This window comes from Microtus ochrogaster, linkage group LG2 (genome assembly GCF_000317375.1).
Source record: "Microtus ochrogaster isolate Prairie Vole_2 linkage group LG2, MicOch1.0, whole genome shotgun sequence".
Lineage (NCBI taxonomy): Eukaryota > Metazoa > Chordata > Mammalia > Rodentia > Cricetidae > Microtus > Microtus ochrogaster.
In genome coordinates this window covers 36952285-36966169 of record NC_022028.1, presented here as the reverse complement: position 1 = coordinate 36966169, position 13885 = coordinate 36952285, and the positions used below count along the sequence as shown (strand labels likewise).

General features: G+C 37.1%; 1 protein-coding gene across 1 annotated transcript in view; it reads right to left on the bottom strand.

The window, feature by feature from the left end:
• The window catches only part of Ctnna3 (catenin alpha 3), a 1290503-nt gene that overhangs the window by 393050 nt on the left and 883568 nt on the right, over positions 1–13885 (bottom strand). Inside the window, exon 11 of the mRNA XM_013351193.2 lies at positions 12070–12226. Within this exon, the coding sequence (XP_013206647.2) occupies positions 12070–12226 (157 nt within the window). The remainder of the gene's footprint in view (positions 1–12069; positions 12227–13885) is intronic.

Genomic DNA, 13885 nt, shown 5'->3' with positions numbered 1-13885 from the left:
ACAGTTGTGCAGCTTATCTGGAACCCAAGCAGTGGGATCAGGACCTGTCCCTAGTGTATGAGCTCTGTCCCATGCTGGGATGCCTTTCCCAGAATTTGTTGACTCCTATGGGAGGCTTGTCCCTTTCTGAATGGAGGAGAAATAGATGGGGTGTGGTGGATGGGAGATGGTGGGGGGGGGGAGGAACTATGATTGGTATGTAAAATAAATGAAAAAAAATGAAAAAGAAATGCTTAAAAGAGAATGTGAATAATAATAGTATTTTTGTTGTGTATGTTGAGAGGAATCGAAGGACTTACTGTGTGGGGGCCTTGTTTTCTTTTAGTTATAAACTCTATCTGATTGGCATCTCTTATTACACATTTAAGACAAGAACTACTCTCTGATCACAAAGGCCTGAGAAACAGCTGAGAACTTTCATGGTTTTTTAGCTTTCTGCGGAAACTATATCACAGGCCAAAACCAGCACAAACTAAACAAGTCTCCATCCTCCAACACATCGTTTGTCCTTGTGGATATATTTCAGTAGAAAGAGAAAAGAGCCCAAGTTGAAATTGTACCAATCATAAAACAAAAGAAGACACTGATAATAAAAGTCTGATAGCAACTGGATTATCCTTGCAGACAAACTATAGATCAGAAGACCATACTCAGCTGATTCTGAGGGCCAGCTCCCAAATTTTTATTATATAACTGTGTTTTAAATTCTGTCCTAAAATAAATGATCACTATCTGGGTGAAAAAAAAAAGAGAAATGTGACATTTTATGAGCAGTGAGTGTAGCCTACAGTTAACTAGCAAATGTATTATTCTTAATTCTGTCCAATAAATAAATAAAACTAGTGATATTAATACAACCTTTTTATTATTTTTATTTTTAATTAGCATAACGAATATGGAAAATAATACCGAACAGAAATACTGTCTTTAGATTTTTTAAGGGGATAAACGCTGAGCCTTAAGAAAATCACAGTGATCATAAGCTTTCTGGTAAGACCTTATATGCCCGTCTCTGTCCACCAAAAAAGGAATTCTTACTACTTAAAATTGATAAGAGTTTGGTAGTGCTTGGTCAGCGTGAATTAAAAGCATGGCTAAAGGGCATGGTTTTCATTTAATTCCTATTTTTGTTTTCTTAAGAGCATTCAAGTTTCCCCCTCTGTCGTCATGAAAATGGTGTAGGTTCGTGTCATAAAGTGCTTGAGAGATATAAATCACATATTGCATTACTTGTTAGTGCCTAATTAAGCAGAAAAAATTAAGTTCAGTGAATTACAAAATCAAATTTAAAACACATCAGATTTTACATTAGGAAATAAAGATCTGGGCACAAAAATCTTCAGCAATTAGGAAATGAGTTTCATATTCTACATTGGTGAAAGGCACAGGGTGATTATTCCACACAATTACAGAGCTGGAGGAGACCTTGATTTGGAAGCAATACTATACCAACAAGAAAATCACTTTGCATAGCTAGACTTAAATTTTGCAGTCTGTCTAGAATACTTATGTTAAAAAGCCTGTCTGCTTTTTCAAAGAGCCCATGTTGGGCGGCTGGAGTGAAATCCAAGTAAAGAATGTTCTAGAACACTATTGGAGGTGATTCCTTTGGAAATGAGCTTATTTGCATAAAATGGACTCAATTAACGAGTCTGCAAATCGTCTGCAGAATTGATGTATATAGAACCACAGCGAAGTGGGATGTCATAACCTGCAGAGTCACTATAGCCTATGGCTTCTCCTTCTCAGACTTCCTTTGTTTTCAATCTGGAGTTTTAGCTGGCCGTACTGCCTTCACCCCGTCAATTAAGTGTTCTTCCAGAAGCTTATTAAATTTAGTAAAAAAGGTTAAAATAAATCTCACTTTGTCGCCCAAATCATTTTTCAACCTAGATTTAAAGTATTTTCTTTCTGTCTCATACTAAATTATCCAGCTCTGTGCATAAGGGAAACCAATGATTCATAGAGGAAATGACTTGACATTTTCTTAATTATTTGACTCAACCTGAAAGAGCAACAAATTGAAAGAGCTGCCAGTCTAGATTCCAACTGGAAATAATAATGCTGCTAATGATATTTGCTATCATATAGAATTCGATCCATTGAAAAATTCTCTGTGCCAAGATATATTAATCATAAGTGAAAATGCTCAGTCTACTCTATTTGTGAGGTGGGTGGATCCCTGTGAATTCAAGGCCAGCCTGGTCTACAGAACAAGTTGCAGCAAATAAACAAGCAACAAGAAAAAAAGAAAACTAGCCGCCATTCAGACCCTGTTTCTTCGTTTAATTTGGTCCAATTAACATGAAATAAGGAAGGAAGAATCTGTGGTGCTACTTAGTGTCTTGGAATAGCTGGTATGACATAAATTAGTGGTTATACTTCTTAAGATAAGCAGATTTTTTTAAATGCACAAAAGCAAAAAAATATACAAAGGAAAAAACACACACAGGTGTGCACCCCTGCTGAGGAATTACTGCTAGAAGCATAAACATAAATGGATACTATGCATTCATAATGGACCTTTAATTATTAAAGCCTTTGCATATTTGCCATAAAACTGTAAAACTAATTGACTTGATGATATATTAAATCACTTTTAACCATTTCTTTAGTAACTTTTGGAAAAAGAACTGAATATGATGTTAGAGTGGAAATCAATGGTCAAGAAATGCCTTATAGAATATGTAAGGACTATAATACATGGCTAAGTTTAAGAAGAGCCAAGTCAGAGGCTATTCCATCTCACGGAATTTGCCATGAATTCTATTGTAAAAGCATTTATATGCAATTTGTTAAAGCACATAAAATCACTATCATACAGGTAATGCAAGCATGAAGCAGACATTGATTGCATAGAAATGTAGCATTGCTATTATAGTGAGCAACCTGATATTTACAAAAGCAGGTATGGTTTGTTTATTGCTTTAGCTACAATTTCCCACATACAGTATTGTAACCTTTCTCCAAAGTTGAATTCCACTTATATCCTCAATTTGAATAAACCACTTAAAAGATTATGACAACTATGTATCAATTGCCCTGGCGGCCACTGAATATTTAAAAAAGAAAACTCTATTGCAAATAAATGTTAAATATTTGAAGACATTGAGTGCACTGATGGTCTACTTTAGAATCTGGGTAATCTACAGCCATGAATTGACAATCCAGTGTCTGTATTGGGAAAGCTTTGTGTCTCAAACCAAATGATTTCCTTTAATAAAATCTTAAAGATTAAAAAAAAACCAGAAAACAATATACAAATGAATCTAAAGTGATACTTTTAAAATTCTCTATATTTACAAACTTTTAAATCTGGAGAAGCAGATTACTTTGTAAATATGTCTAATTCATGTAGAGCTGAAAACAGAGTCCTGTGATGTAGCTGGACTATGTTTTACCTCTTAATTGCCATGTAAGTCCTTATAATAATCTACACGCTAAACCTAACACAGGGGTGATAAGAAATCCAAGGAACAACTGAAGAAGGTGAGTGTCAAATACTGGATTCACACAATTCCTTTATTGATAGAAAGATAACCTTTATGGCTTTCCGACATGCTCTGTCTTCTCACACTTTATGAGACTTTTGAAGGCTTGTTTTCCCCATTAAACTGTAGAACCCGTGTGTAAAAGTTCACTGGTTCCCACTTACAACTGCATCTCTGGTGTGAAAATAATATTTGTTTATTGACATAAGAAATGATTAGCTTGTCAATTCCAGAGTGTTAATTATATGCTTGTTTCAAGCACATTCATTCCTGCTTCGTTTGCGATCTAGAGCGCCCTGCCCGAAGAAGCCAGGGAAATCACTTAAGGCTGCTCTGCTTCTCTGAGAAGGCTGTCAGCTTCAACTTGGGTTTACATATCCTGAAGTGGGTGTATTTTACATCTTGGAGTGATTCTGATTATTTTGATAATCTCCATTTCTAATCTAACAAAGTCCATAAATCTATGGTAAAGGTTATCTTGCAAGCTCAGACTCATGGTTTGTGCTTTTCAGATCTTGTGCACACACTCTCATGATGAATTCCAACTCCTGGGAGGACTCTTGGGGGAAAAAAAATAAAATAGGATAAGGCTGCTCTTCTGTCACTCATATTCAGTTGTACCTCAATGCCTAGGAAAAATGTCCTGGAATCTCACTGAGCTGTGCAATTTTGTGTGTTAAGGAGGGATTTAACACTTTTTGCTTTCATCTAATCTCTAAAACATATTGCAGGACTCCCTATATAAATACTTGTATTCTGTGAGTTATACTGATTAAATTATAAATGATAAAAATACATGGCCTCAAAATTGAGACAACATTCAGACATCAGTAAATAAAAACAAAAGGATAAGGTTGATTTTCATTTGGTTTGGTGGAAGCCTTTGTGAATATAAGTGGTTGTTGTACGTCATAATACTATATTCCATGAAACAACCAATTATTATTCCTTATTAATAAGTAATGCATAGTTTTGTAAAACGCCCTTGAGGAAATGTTTTACAAAACGTAGTTTGTCATGCATAGGTTTTGTGAGTACAAAGCTGGCGCATTGAGAAACTGAGGGATTATCTGTCATGTTGTTACACAATCTAACACCCAACCTTTTGTGCACTTAAGACTGTTGATGATTCTTCCCACTCCACCTTAAAGTGGCAGGCAAAATGCTCATCAAACGGATTTTGACAAAGGCAAAAAAGGAGTTCCAATTGTGGCTGTCTACAGATAGGTGCATAATACCCTAGCTAGAATCCTGTCATATCTCTATTGTTCATTCCAGAGAGTGCATTTTGAGTCAACTTGACTTTTAGTATATGGAATTATGTGTGAAAAATTCCAGTTCACATGCTGAGGTACTTTTCAGTCATGTAAGTACAAGCAGTAATTCAAACATAATTACTAATAAAGGAATAATGGATGATTAGGGGGGAGCCTAGTCCATCATTTTTAATACATACATTCTCTCCTGCCTTATACAATGACTTATGTAAATCGATGCATATGGTTTTTGAACAGCTCTTAATGATTGAAGAGAGATATATGACCACAAGAAAATATTAGCTCAGCATTCAGAAAGGTCAAAAGTAGCCATGACAAGGTGGTTCCCAGATTGTAGAAAGTGTTATAGAAGATCCTGGTTCTAAGTCATCTCTGGACTCTGATTAAGAAGAGTTTCTGTTCTTAGTATATGGAGACCTGGTTTATACAGACTAACATAGGATCCCTTCAGCAAGGTGACCCTTACCTTCTGATTATTGCAGTTTAATGCACCAGTTAAATTCTTTAAATTTTGGGGATATAGTAGTAGAAAAAAGCAAGGTATACCCATCCTTATATAAGATTTTTGTCATCTTGTATTATATTAAGTTGCTTCACTTTGACCGCTGAGAACTGTGTGGGTGGCATTTTTTCTTTCAAAATTTCGATGATCTCATGGCTATGTTCATTACTCTCTTCAGCCCAATATATTACTTCCTGTATTTTCTTCATGCTTGGTTGGTTGGATAATATTTTTATGGTGTTTACATCCTGGAAAGTTTTTCTTTGTCCTTCAGCTACGGTGGTAGTAGTTTTGCCTGGTATATTAGTCTAGGCCAGACATCATGGTCTTTTAGGATGTTGAGTACATTGTTCTAGGCTCTTCTGGCTTTCAAATTTTGCAATGAAAAATCAGAAGGGGGAACAACCAACAGTCCCACCTAAGTATGATGTTTATGAAATACAAGACCAGCATGACATTGTAAATATAAGGATACATATTCCTTGGCTGGACCTAACAGCTCTCTAATTGGATTTAATAAGCACTGACTAAGAGTGAAATTATGCCTGGTGCTAGGAAACTAGTCAACCACACAGCACTAGTGAAGTTGTAGATCTTGGAAGAGGACCTACAATCACCACTTAACTAATCCAGAAAAATCCCTAAGCTAAACTTTGAATATTTGTTCTTTTATTCTCTGATGCATGTAGTCCTCACACCCCATCAAGGGGACATTTCTTTGGAAGAGACGGAAATCATTACAGAGAACCCAAACTAAGAAGGCTGAGTGAAGGAGCACAGTCGCAGGGATACATCTACAAAACAATTCCTGCACCTACTAAGACTGAGGAACATTTCAGAAGCTGAGCAAGAAAGAAAATCTTGGCGTTCGCTTGAGATTGTGCCATGGCATAACGTCAAGTGTGTACCCATAAAGTCTCAAGAATATGACTGCCTTAACATGGGCTGAGTATAGAAAATAACAATAAACACTCCACAGTGAATGTCGGAAATCCCATGCTTCAATCATATGCAAAGAACGACAAGAACTAAAGGCACTGTTGAGAGTGGGATAAATAGTCTCCCCCTGGGAAGAGGATACTGTTGGGTATTCAATACCAAAGGGTCATCCCTGAAACGTGCATACAAGTAACATTATACAGATTGAGCATGTTGTATTTATGTATTTAAGAACACACACACACATACTCACAGAAGAATTAAAGAAATAAGAGTCCTAAGATTTGAAAATGAACAAGGAATGGTATATGGGAGGACTTAGGAGGAAAAAAAATAAGAAGAAAGTTATAAAAATATAATTTTATTCTAAAAATTAAAAGTTTTTTAAAGTTCAAGGCTTTAAATCTACAGATAGATCCCATGCCTCTCTCAAATCATTGATTTGTGTCCCTCAAACCAAATAGGTCCTGTCACAGATTCTCTTAATTGGTGTGTTTTCTCAGTTTTTCAAGATTCATTTCAACAATTCTAAACAGCTGAATTTTAAACATTTCCCCCAGTATCCTGATATTGTAACAGTGTTACTTGTATAAGCTTTTGTTTCAATGATTTTATTATTTTTGGAAGATCTGCACATTACACTGTGAGTTTTCCAAAATGAGAGTTTTGTGGCTTTCCTTTCCTCTTCCATTCCATAGACTTCCTTATACACAGTAAAAACTCATCTTACTTTTGTCTATATTTATTATCTTTTGTTTTGCTTATATATACATATATATGTATTTTGATCATATTCACTATCTTCCCCAAACTCTTTACCATCTGCAGTCCCTTCTTTCCATACCCATCTTTGTGTCCTCAATGTCTTCAAACTCATCAAGTCTAGTTCATGCTGCTCAAATGCACTTGGACAGGGGCCATCAACATTATTGTAATTTACCTATCAGGGGACATCAACATCAGTCTACAAGGGAACACACCCTTAGAGAACACAGATTCTTTCTTTCCCAGCAGCTATCAACTGCCAATAGCTCCTTAGCTAGTGTAAGAAATGTGTGCTCGCCACCCACACACTGGGACTTCTGCCTGACTGATGGTATGCAGGTCTTGTGGATCCTGTCACAGCCTCTGTGAAGTTTCTATGTGTATTATCCAAAAGGCACTGCTTCCTTACACCCACCTAGATCTTACAGACTTTCTGCCCATTCTTTGGCACTGTTTGCTGAGTCTCAGAGGAGGTCAAGTGGGATATACAAGTCCCTTTTAGGGATTTGTGGATTAAGACTGTAAAACCTCATCTATTTTCAAAATATCTATATTGAAGCATTTAACATCTTTAATCAACATAAGTTTCACGTTGATGTATCCCTACCTCCCAAACACTACACTCAGATTTAGAAGTGTTTTATATGCAAATAATTCAATGTTTTGATTTAGCTAATGTAATGTGATTATTTGGCATTAATTTATGAAGAGACATGGAAAAATCTATGTATTTAAATTTTTCTTTGTCAGGTGATTCAGATTGCAACTTTGTAAAAAGCCAAAGGTCATGACAATAATGATGTCATAAACAAAAAGACCGTTTTCAGTGCATGTTTGATGACTTATCTGTGTCTTGCTGTGTCAGGGCCACGGGGTTCTGCGATGATTAATGAGAAATGTTACTTTTCTTAGTATAAAAATTTTTCAAACCATTAATTCCAGAACTTAACACATCTAGCAAACGGATAAGATATAGACAGTGAAAAATTAATGTTGACACCGAAGTTTAAGAGAAAATAAATATTACTCCTTACTTTGTAAATGCATAGCTAGAGCTTCCAAGGACAAGTAAGGGGTGGAGACTTGAAATGAAGAAATAGATTTGGTATGGATAAAATTGAACATGTTTAGGAGCTATGTAGACATGAGGTCAAGGAGATCTTCAAATTCATTCCAATACTGTTCCTAAGTCAACATGCTGTTATTTTGCAACACATCTGGCAATAAAGAAACAGCCATGTTTAGTCAATAAGTGGAGTCTGTTTCAGAAGCCTGTAGACTCCCCTCAGTTCACTCCCCAATTCCTCTTGCATCCCATTCTTCCCAATAATCACAACGCCTTAGCTCTTGCAAGTCATCCTTCCACAACTTTTCTATCGACAGTTGGTTCTCCTACACTGATAACTAATATTCTATCATTAAATTTTTTGGATAATAGGAGAGTCTAGAAGTAAAAGAGTTTCTCAAATTTCATCTTCTCTCATCCTCTGTTTATAAATAGCACAGACCCTGATATGCGGGAGGATGCTACCAAAATTTCCTTAAAATTCAGAATCCTGGTCTTTATTAGGCTTAAGGGACTATTTTAATTGGTCCACTTGATAAGTAGATAAATTAGAGTCTGAGTACAAACACATATATTAAAAAGAGCATTAAGGAAGGCTCTCACTGTTGAACACACCAGCATATTCTAAGAAGTCTGTCCTGAAAACACCTGCCTGAGCATGAATGCCAATGTTTAACCTCTATAAACCACATCTTGTCATCTGAAAACACGGATCCATCTATCACTTAACATGAGACCTCCTACTTCCAGCTATATTCTTTTCCCCAAGTTTGACTAGGGATATCATCAATGGAGATAAGAATTGAATGCTACAAGAATCACTGGAGTCCAGGTGAAATCAATGCACACAAACTTAACGAATACCAAACCATGACACTTCTGTAGAAACTCTAGAGTGTTTTGAGTAAACTTATTTGATCATTTGTTCAACAACCTCTTACCCTCTTATCTTCTTCCTTTGTCTCCTTTTTTTCTAATGAAATTATCATTTTGTTTACCTGGTAGGTGACCATCCACAAGGTTGGATTATGAAAAAAGACTAAGCTCAGAGACTTTTTAGACCCTGTGTACTGGAGCTGTTAAGAACTCCTTCTAGGCATTTCTATTTTTTTAGTTGATTTTTTACATTTTAATCTTTCTTATAATTCATTTTTTTAATTTCAGTTTACATTTCAAGCACTGTTCTCCCTCCCACGGCTCCTCCCCGCCCCAGCTCCTTTTCAGCTTACCCCCATCCCCTCTTCCCAACTGGTAAGTGTTCCCATGGGGAGTGGACAAAATCTAGCATATTAAGTTGGGGCAGGATCAAACTTCTCGCCTCTGCATTAAGACCCAGCATGGCATTCCCTCATAGAGAATGGGCTCAACAAGCTAGCTCATGCACCAGGGATAAAACCTGGTCCTACTGCCAGGGGCCCCTCTCATAGCCCCAGTTTCACCACTGTCTCCCATATTCACAATGGAGTATTTCTCAGCTATCAAAAGCAATGACAACATAAAATTTGCAGACAAATGGATGGAGCTAGGAAAAAAATCCATTGTGAGTGAGGTAACCCAGAAAAATAAACACGACATGTACTCAGTCATAAGTAGATATTAGATGTGAAGCAAAGTATAACCAGACTACAATCCACAACTCCAGAAAAGTTAGGTAACAAGAAAGACCCTAACAGGGACACATGGATCGATCTGGGAAGTGGAATTAATGAGCTCTTCTTGGCAAACTGGAGGTGAGGGGGTGTGGTAAAGAGGGGGCATGGGGATGTGAACATGAGGAAAAGGATGGTCAAGAGGAGAGAAGGATACAGTGGTAGAACAATGAAGGAGATATCTTGATAGAGAGAACCATTATGGGTTAGGGAGAAACCTGGTGCTAGGGAAATTCTCAAGAATCCACAAGGATGATCCCAATTAAGATTCCTTGCAATAGAGGAGAGAGTGCCCAAACTGGCCTTCCCCTATAATCAGACAGGTGAATACCCCAACTGTCATCATAGTGCCTTTATCCAGTAAATGATGAAACCAGATGCAGAGATCCCCAACCAAGCACCAGGCTGAGCTCTGGGAATCCAATGAAAGAGAGGGAAGAGGGACTAAGAGCAAGGGAGAGGGATATCATGAGGGAGAAATAGTCTATGCATTTCTCATCTCTGCTCAGAGACAGCACGTGGTGGCTCAAAAGCTGTCTCCATGTGAGCATTTAAGCTACATAATTCAACAGCTGCTACAGATACAGGCTATCATTATGTTCTGGGCCCAAGTTAATTATGCCACCATTCGAAACTAATTATAGAAATTTCATTCTCTTTCTGCTGATTGGTTTGGAAGAAGGAAAGTTCTGTTTTGTAATTAGTAGGATATTTTATATGTGTATATATATGTATATTATTTTTAATGTGAAGTATGCATGGGTAGCCCATATATGGTGGCTCTATGGAACTTGTCCATATTGGGTTTTATGTCTAAGTTGATGAGGATGACTGACTAGGTCTCTTCCTCAAGAGGGCACCAGATCTCATTAGAGGTGATTGAGAACCACCATGTGGTTGCGAAAAATTGATCTCAGGACCTTTGGAAGAGTTGGCAGTGCTCTTAACCACTGAGCTATCTCTCCATCCCCATATATATGTATATACATATATATGTGTATGTGTGTGTATGGGGGGGGCACCAAAAATTTGAAAATACAATTATAGTAGCATTGCCGAACAGAAAATATCTATTAGGAGTTAGTTGCACCAGCTAGATCAGGAGCTATTAATATTTCTCAAGTACATTTTCTATATTTTCAAATTTTTAATTCAATAAAATTCAAGTTATTTAAAGTAATTATAATACATTCTTATCATTAAAATACATCATATTTCTGGTATAATTGCTTAGAATGATGCAGTAGGCACATGTGAAAGTCACAAATTAATCAAAGTAGTCTAAATTCCATCATAAGACCTTAATAAACTGATATTGGATATTTATGAGAATGTGTGTTTTATTACCAACGAATGGTACCATATTCTAAGACTGTCCTCTCATGAAAAATAAATAACAAAATATATCATTTACTTTAAATAGATTACTTTTAAGGTAATGAAAATAACAAAACAATGTAGCTATTTGCTCTGACAACACAATAATCAAATCTTATTTCACCCTTGCAAGGGAGAAGCATTGTGAGTCTTTGTCCACTCTAGTGGGATCCTTTTCTAGTCTGCAGGAGAGATTCCTCTGGATTTCATGTGGAATGTGAACTCTGTCACCTACCGCTGACATAGACAGATATTTAGACTGTTCGTTAGATTTTTTATGTTAGAAATATCAAATACTCATATTGGGAGCTGAATTACCATATTATATTTCTCTGTTTCTCTTCATGTCTCTGTCTCTCTCTGTCTGTCTGTCTCTGTCATGTGTGCCTGTTTTCCTGAATGAAGGTAAAATTAGTTGGAAATCAAGTATAGAAAAATCAAGAACTTTATATATAATTTTTATGCCATTAAGAATTTTAAGTATTGAGACTTAATAAATTATGAATATATTAAAGACGAAAAATTCCTAAGACTTCCAACTCCTGCTTCCCATTATGCTTTCATAATGTACAGGAGTAACTTTTAAAGACACAGAGAGAGTTTAGAACTGGAAAGACTGCCATGCATGAGACTCAAAATACCAGACAGGCCACCAATGACTCTTATGTTATTAGTGCATAGCACACCCCACCTCCAGATATTCAAGAGTAAAGGTTCTTTTATATTGCACCAATGGATGATAGTAATGGTTAACCTAGTTCATACAGTACCTGATGATATGCACCTGGTATGTGAAGGCATGTTCCACCATGACTAATGATTTGAGTTTGATTCTTAGAATACATATGGTGCAAGGAGAGAAGAAGAAAGTTATCATGTGATCTCTACATACATACCATGGCATGTGCAGGTACATATGAACACATATACACAGGTAAGTGTGTAACTGTAAGAAATAAGGTTAACAATACTATGTGCATGAATTAGAAGATCAAACACGTACCAGATACAGCCAGGAAGTCGTCAATGCTGGTGATGTCATCCACTGCTTCGGTGAGAACATGTATGTAATGCTCCCATGTGCGCTTATACATTTCCATGGTGTTTTTGACCACTTGACTCTTGGGTCGCGATGCCAAAGCAAGTGCAGCATTTATGATCTGTAAAGGTATTGATAATGCTTACATAGTCACTTCCTTTTGAAAACAAGAATCATCAATGTACAGACATCAAGTGGTCTTTTTTTTTCTTTTTCTTTGTATGATTAAACTTGAATATCCTTACCAAGCAGGCAAACGGTTTATGTCACTATGTGAAATCTCCACTGTTTTGGCAATATCAGTTTTGCCAATAATTTCTTTTTAAACCTATTTGTTGCATGTCGTTGTCAAAGGATAGCAGGATGTAGAAATATAATGGGTGTCTGCCTGCATTTAAGGGGCTTAGATATCACTCGATCTGAAAGATCATATATAATTATCGAATGATTTAACACATTAATGCCACTAGAAAAAAAACACAGAGGTGAGGATACTTTAAGAAATGAAGAGATCATCTTTATCGTAAGTGCTAAGGAAAGCTTTGGGGAAGTGTGACATTTATGTATTTTTAAGATTTACTTTTATTTATGTGTATGTGTGTGCATCCCACTGTGTGCTAGCATTCACAGAAACCAGAGAGAGTAAGATGTGCTCTGGACCTAGAGCTCCAGGCTGCCATAAGTGACTTCTTCACCACTCAGCAATCTCCAGTCCTGTAGTGTGACATTTTCAACTGGGCATTTACATTCACATAGACTGACTAGCCTCCGAATGCAAAATCATTAAATCAGAGGTTTGATTCATTTGAGAGTACACATTCATTTACATATACACTCATTTCCTACCTCACATACATATTGTTCCAAAACCTACTCCTGTAGGCTTTAGAATAGCACATAGAACACAATATGAGCAAATGTTGTAACTTCTGTGGCAATGATATTCCATTCAGGGAAAGCAGACAATTGGCAAGTTAAATAAGTACAACAGAAAGTCTGTAAGGCAGTTCAAAAAAACGAAAAGGGAAGAAAGGCAAGGAGTAGGGTAGTAGTAGCAGAGGTGTGTTAAAATTTGAGGAGGTCCTTGCGCTGTAGCAGACATTTAAATAGTATAATTAGTTGTAGGATAGGAAAGACAGAGAAGTTGGGAAGGATGGAGAGGAAGAGCAAGGAAAGAGATATCTTGATTGAGTGAGCCATTATGGGGCTAGCAAGAACCCTGTCATTAGAGAAATTCCCAGGAATCCACAAGGATGACCCCAGCTAACACCCTAAGCAACTGTGGAGAGGGTGTCTGAACTGGCCTTGCCCTGGTGTCAGATTGACGACTATCTTACATGTCATCATAGAACCTTCATCCGGCAACTGATGGAAGCAGATCCAGAGATCCACAGTGGAACACTGGGCTGAGCTCCCAAAGTCCAGCCAAAAAGAGGGAGGAGTGAGAATACGAACAAAGGGGTTAAGACCATGATGGGGATACCCACTGATAACGCTTAACCGAGTTAATGGGAGTTCACCTATTCTGGCCTGACAGTGGGGGAAACAGCTTAGGATCAAACTAGGCCCTCTGAATGTGGGTGACAATTATATGACTGAGACCAGAATTTATCTCTAATGCTTATACTGGCTTTTTGGAACCCATTCTCTTTGGATGGATACCTTGCTCATCCTAGATACAGTGGGGAAGGCCTTGGTCCTGCCTCAAAGTAATGTGCTAGACTTTGTTGACTTCCAATGGGAAGCCTTACCTTCTCTGAGAAGTGGACCGGGGGGGGGG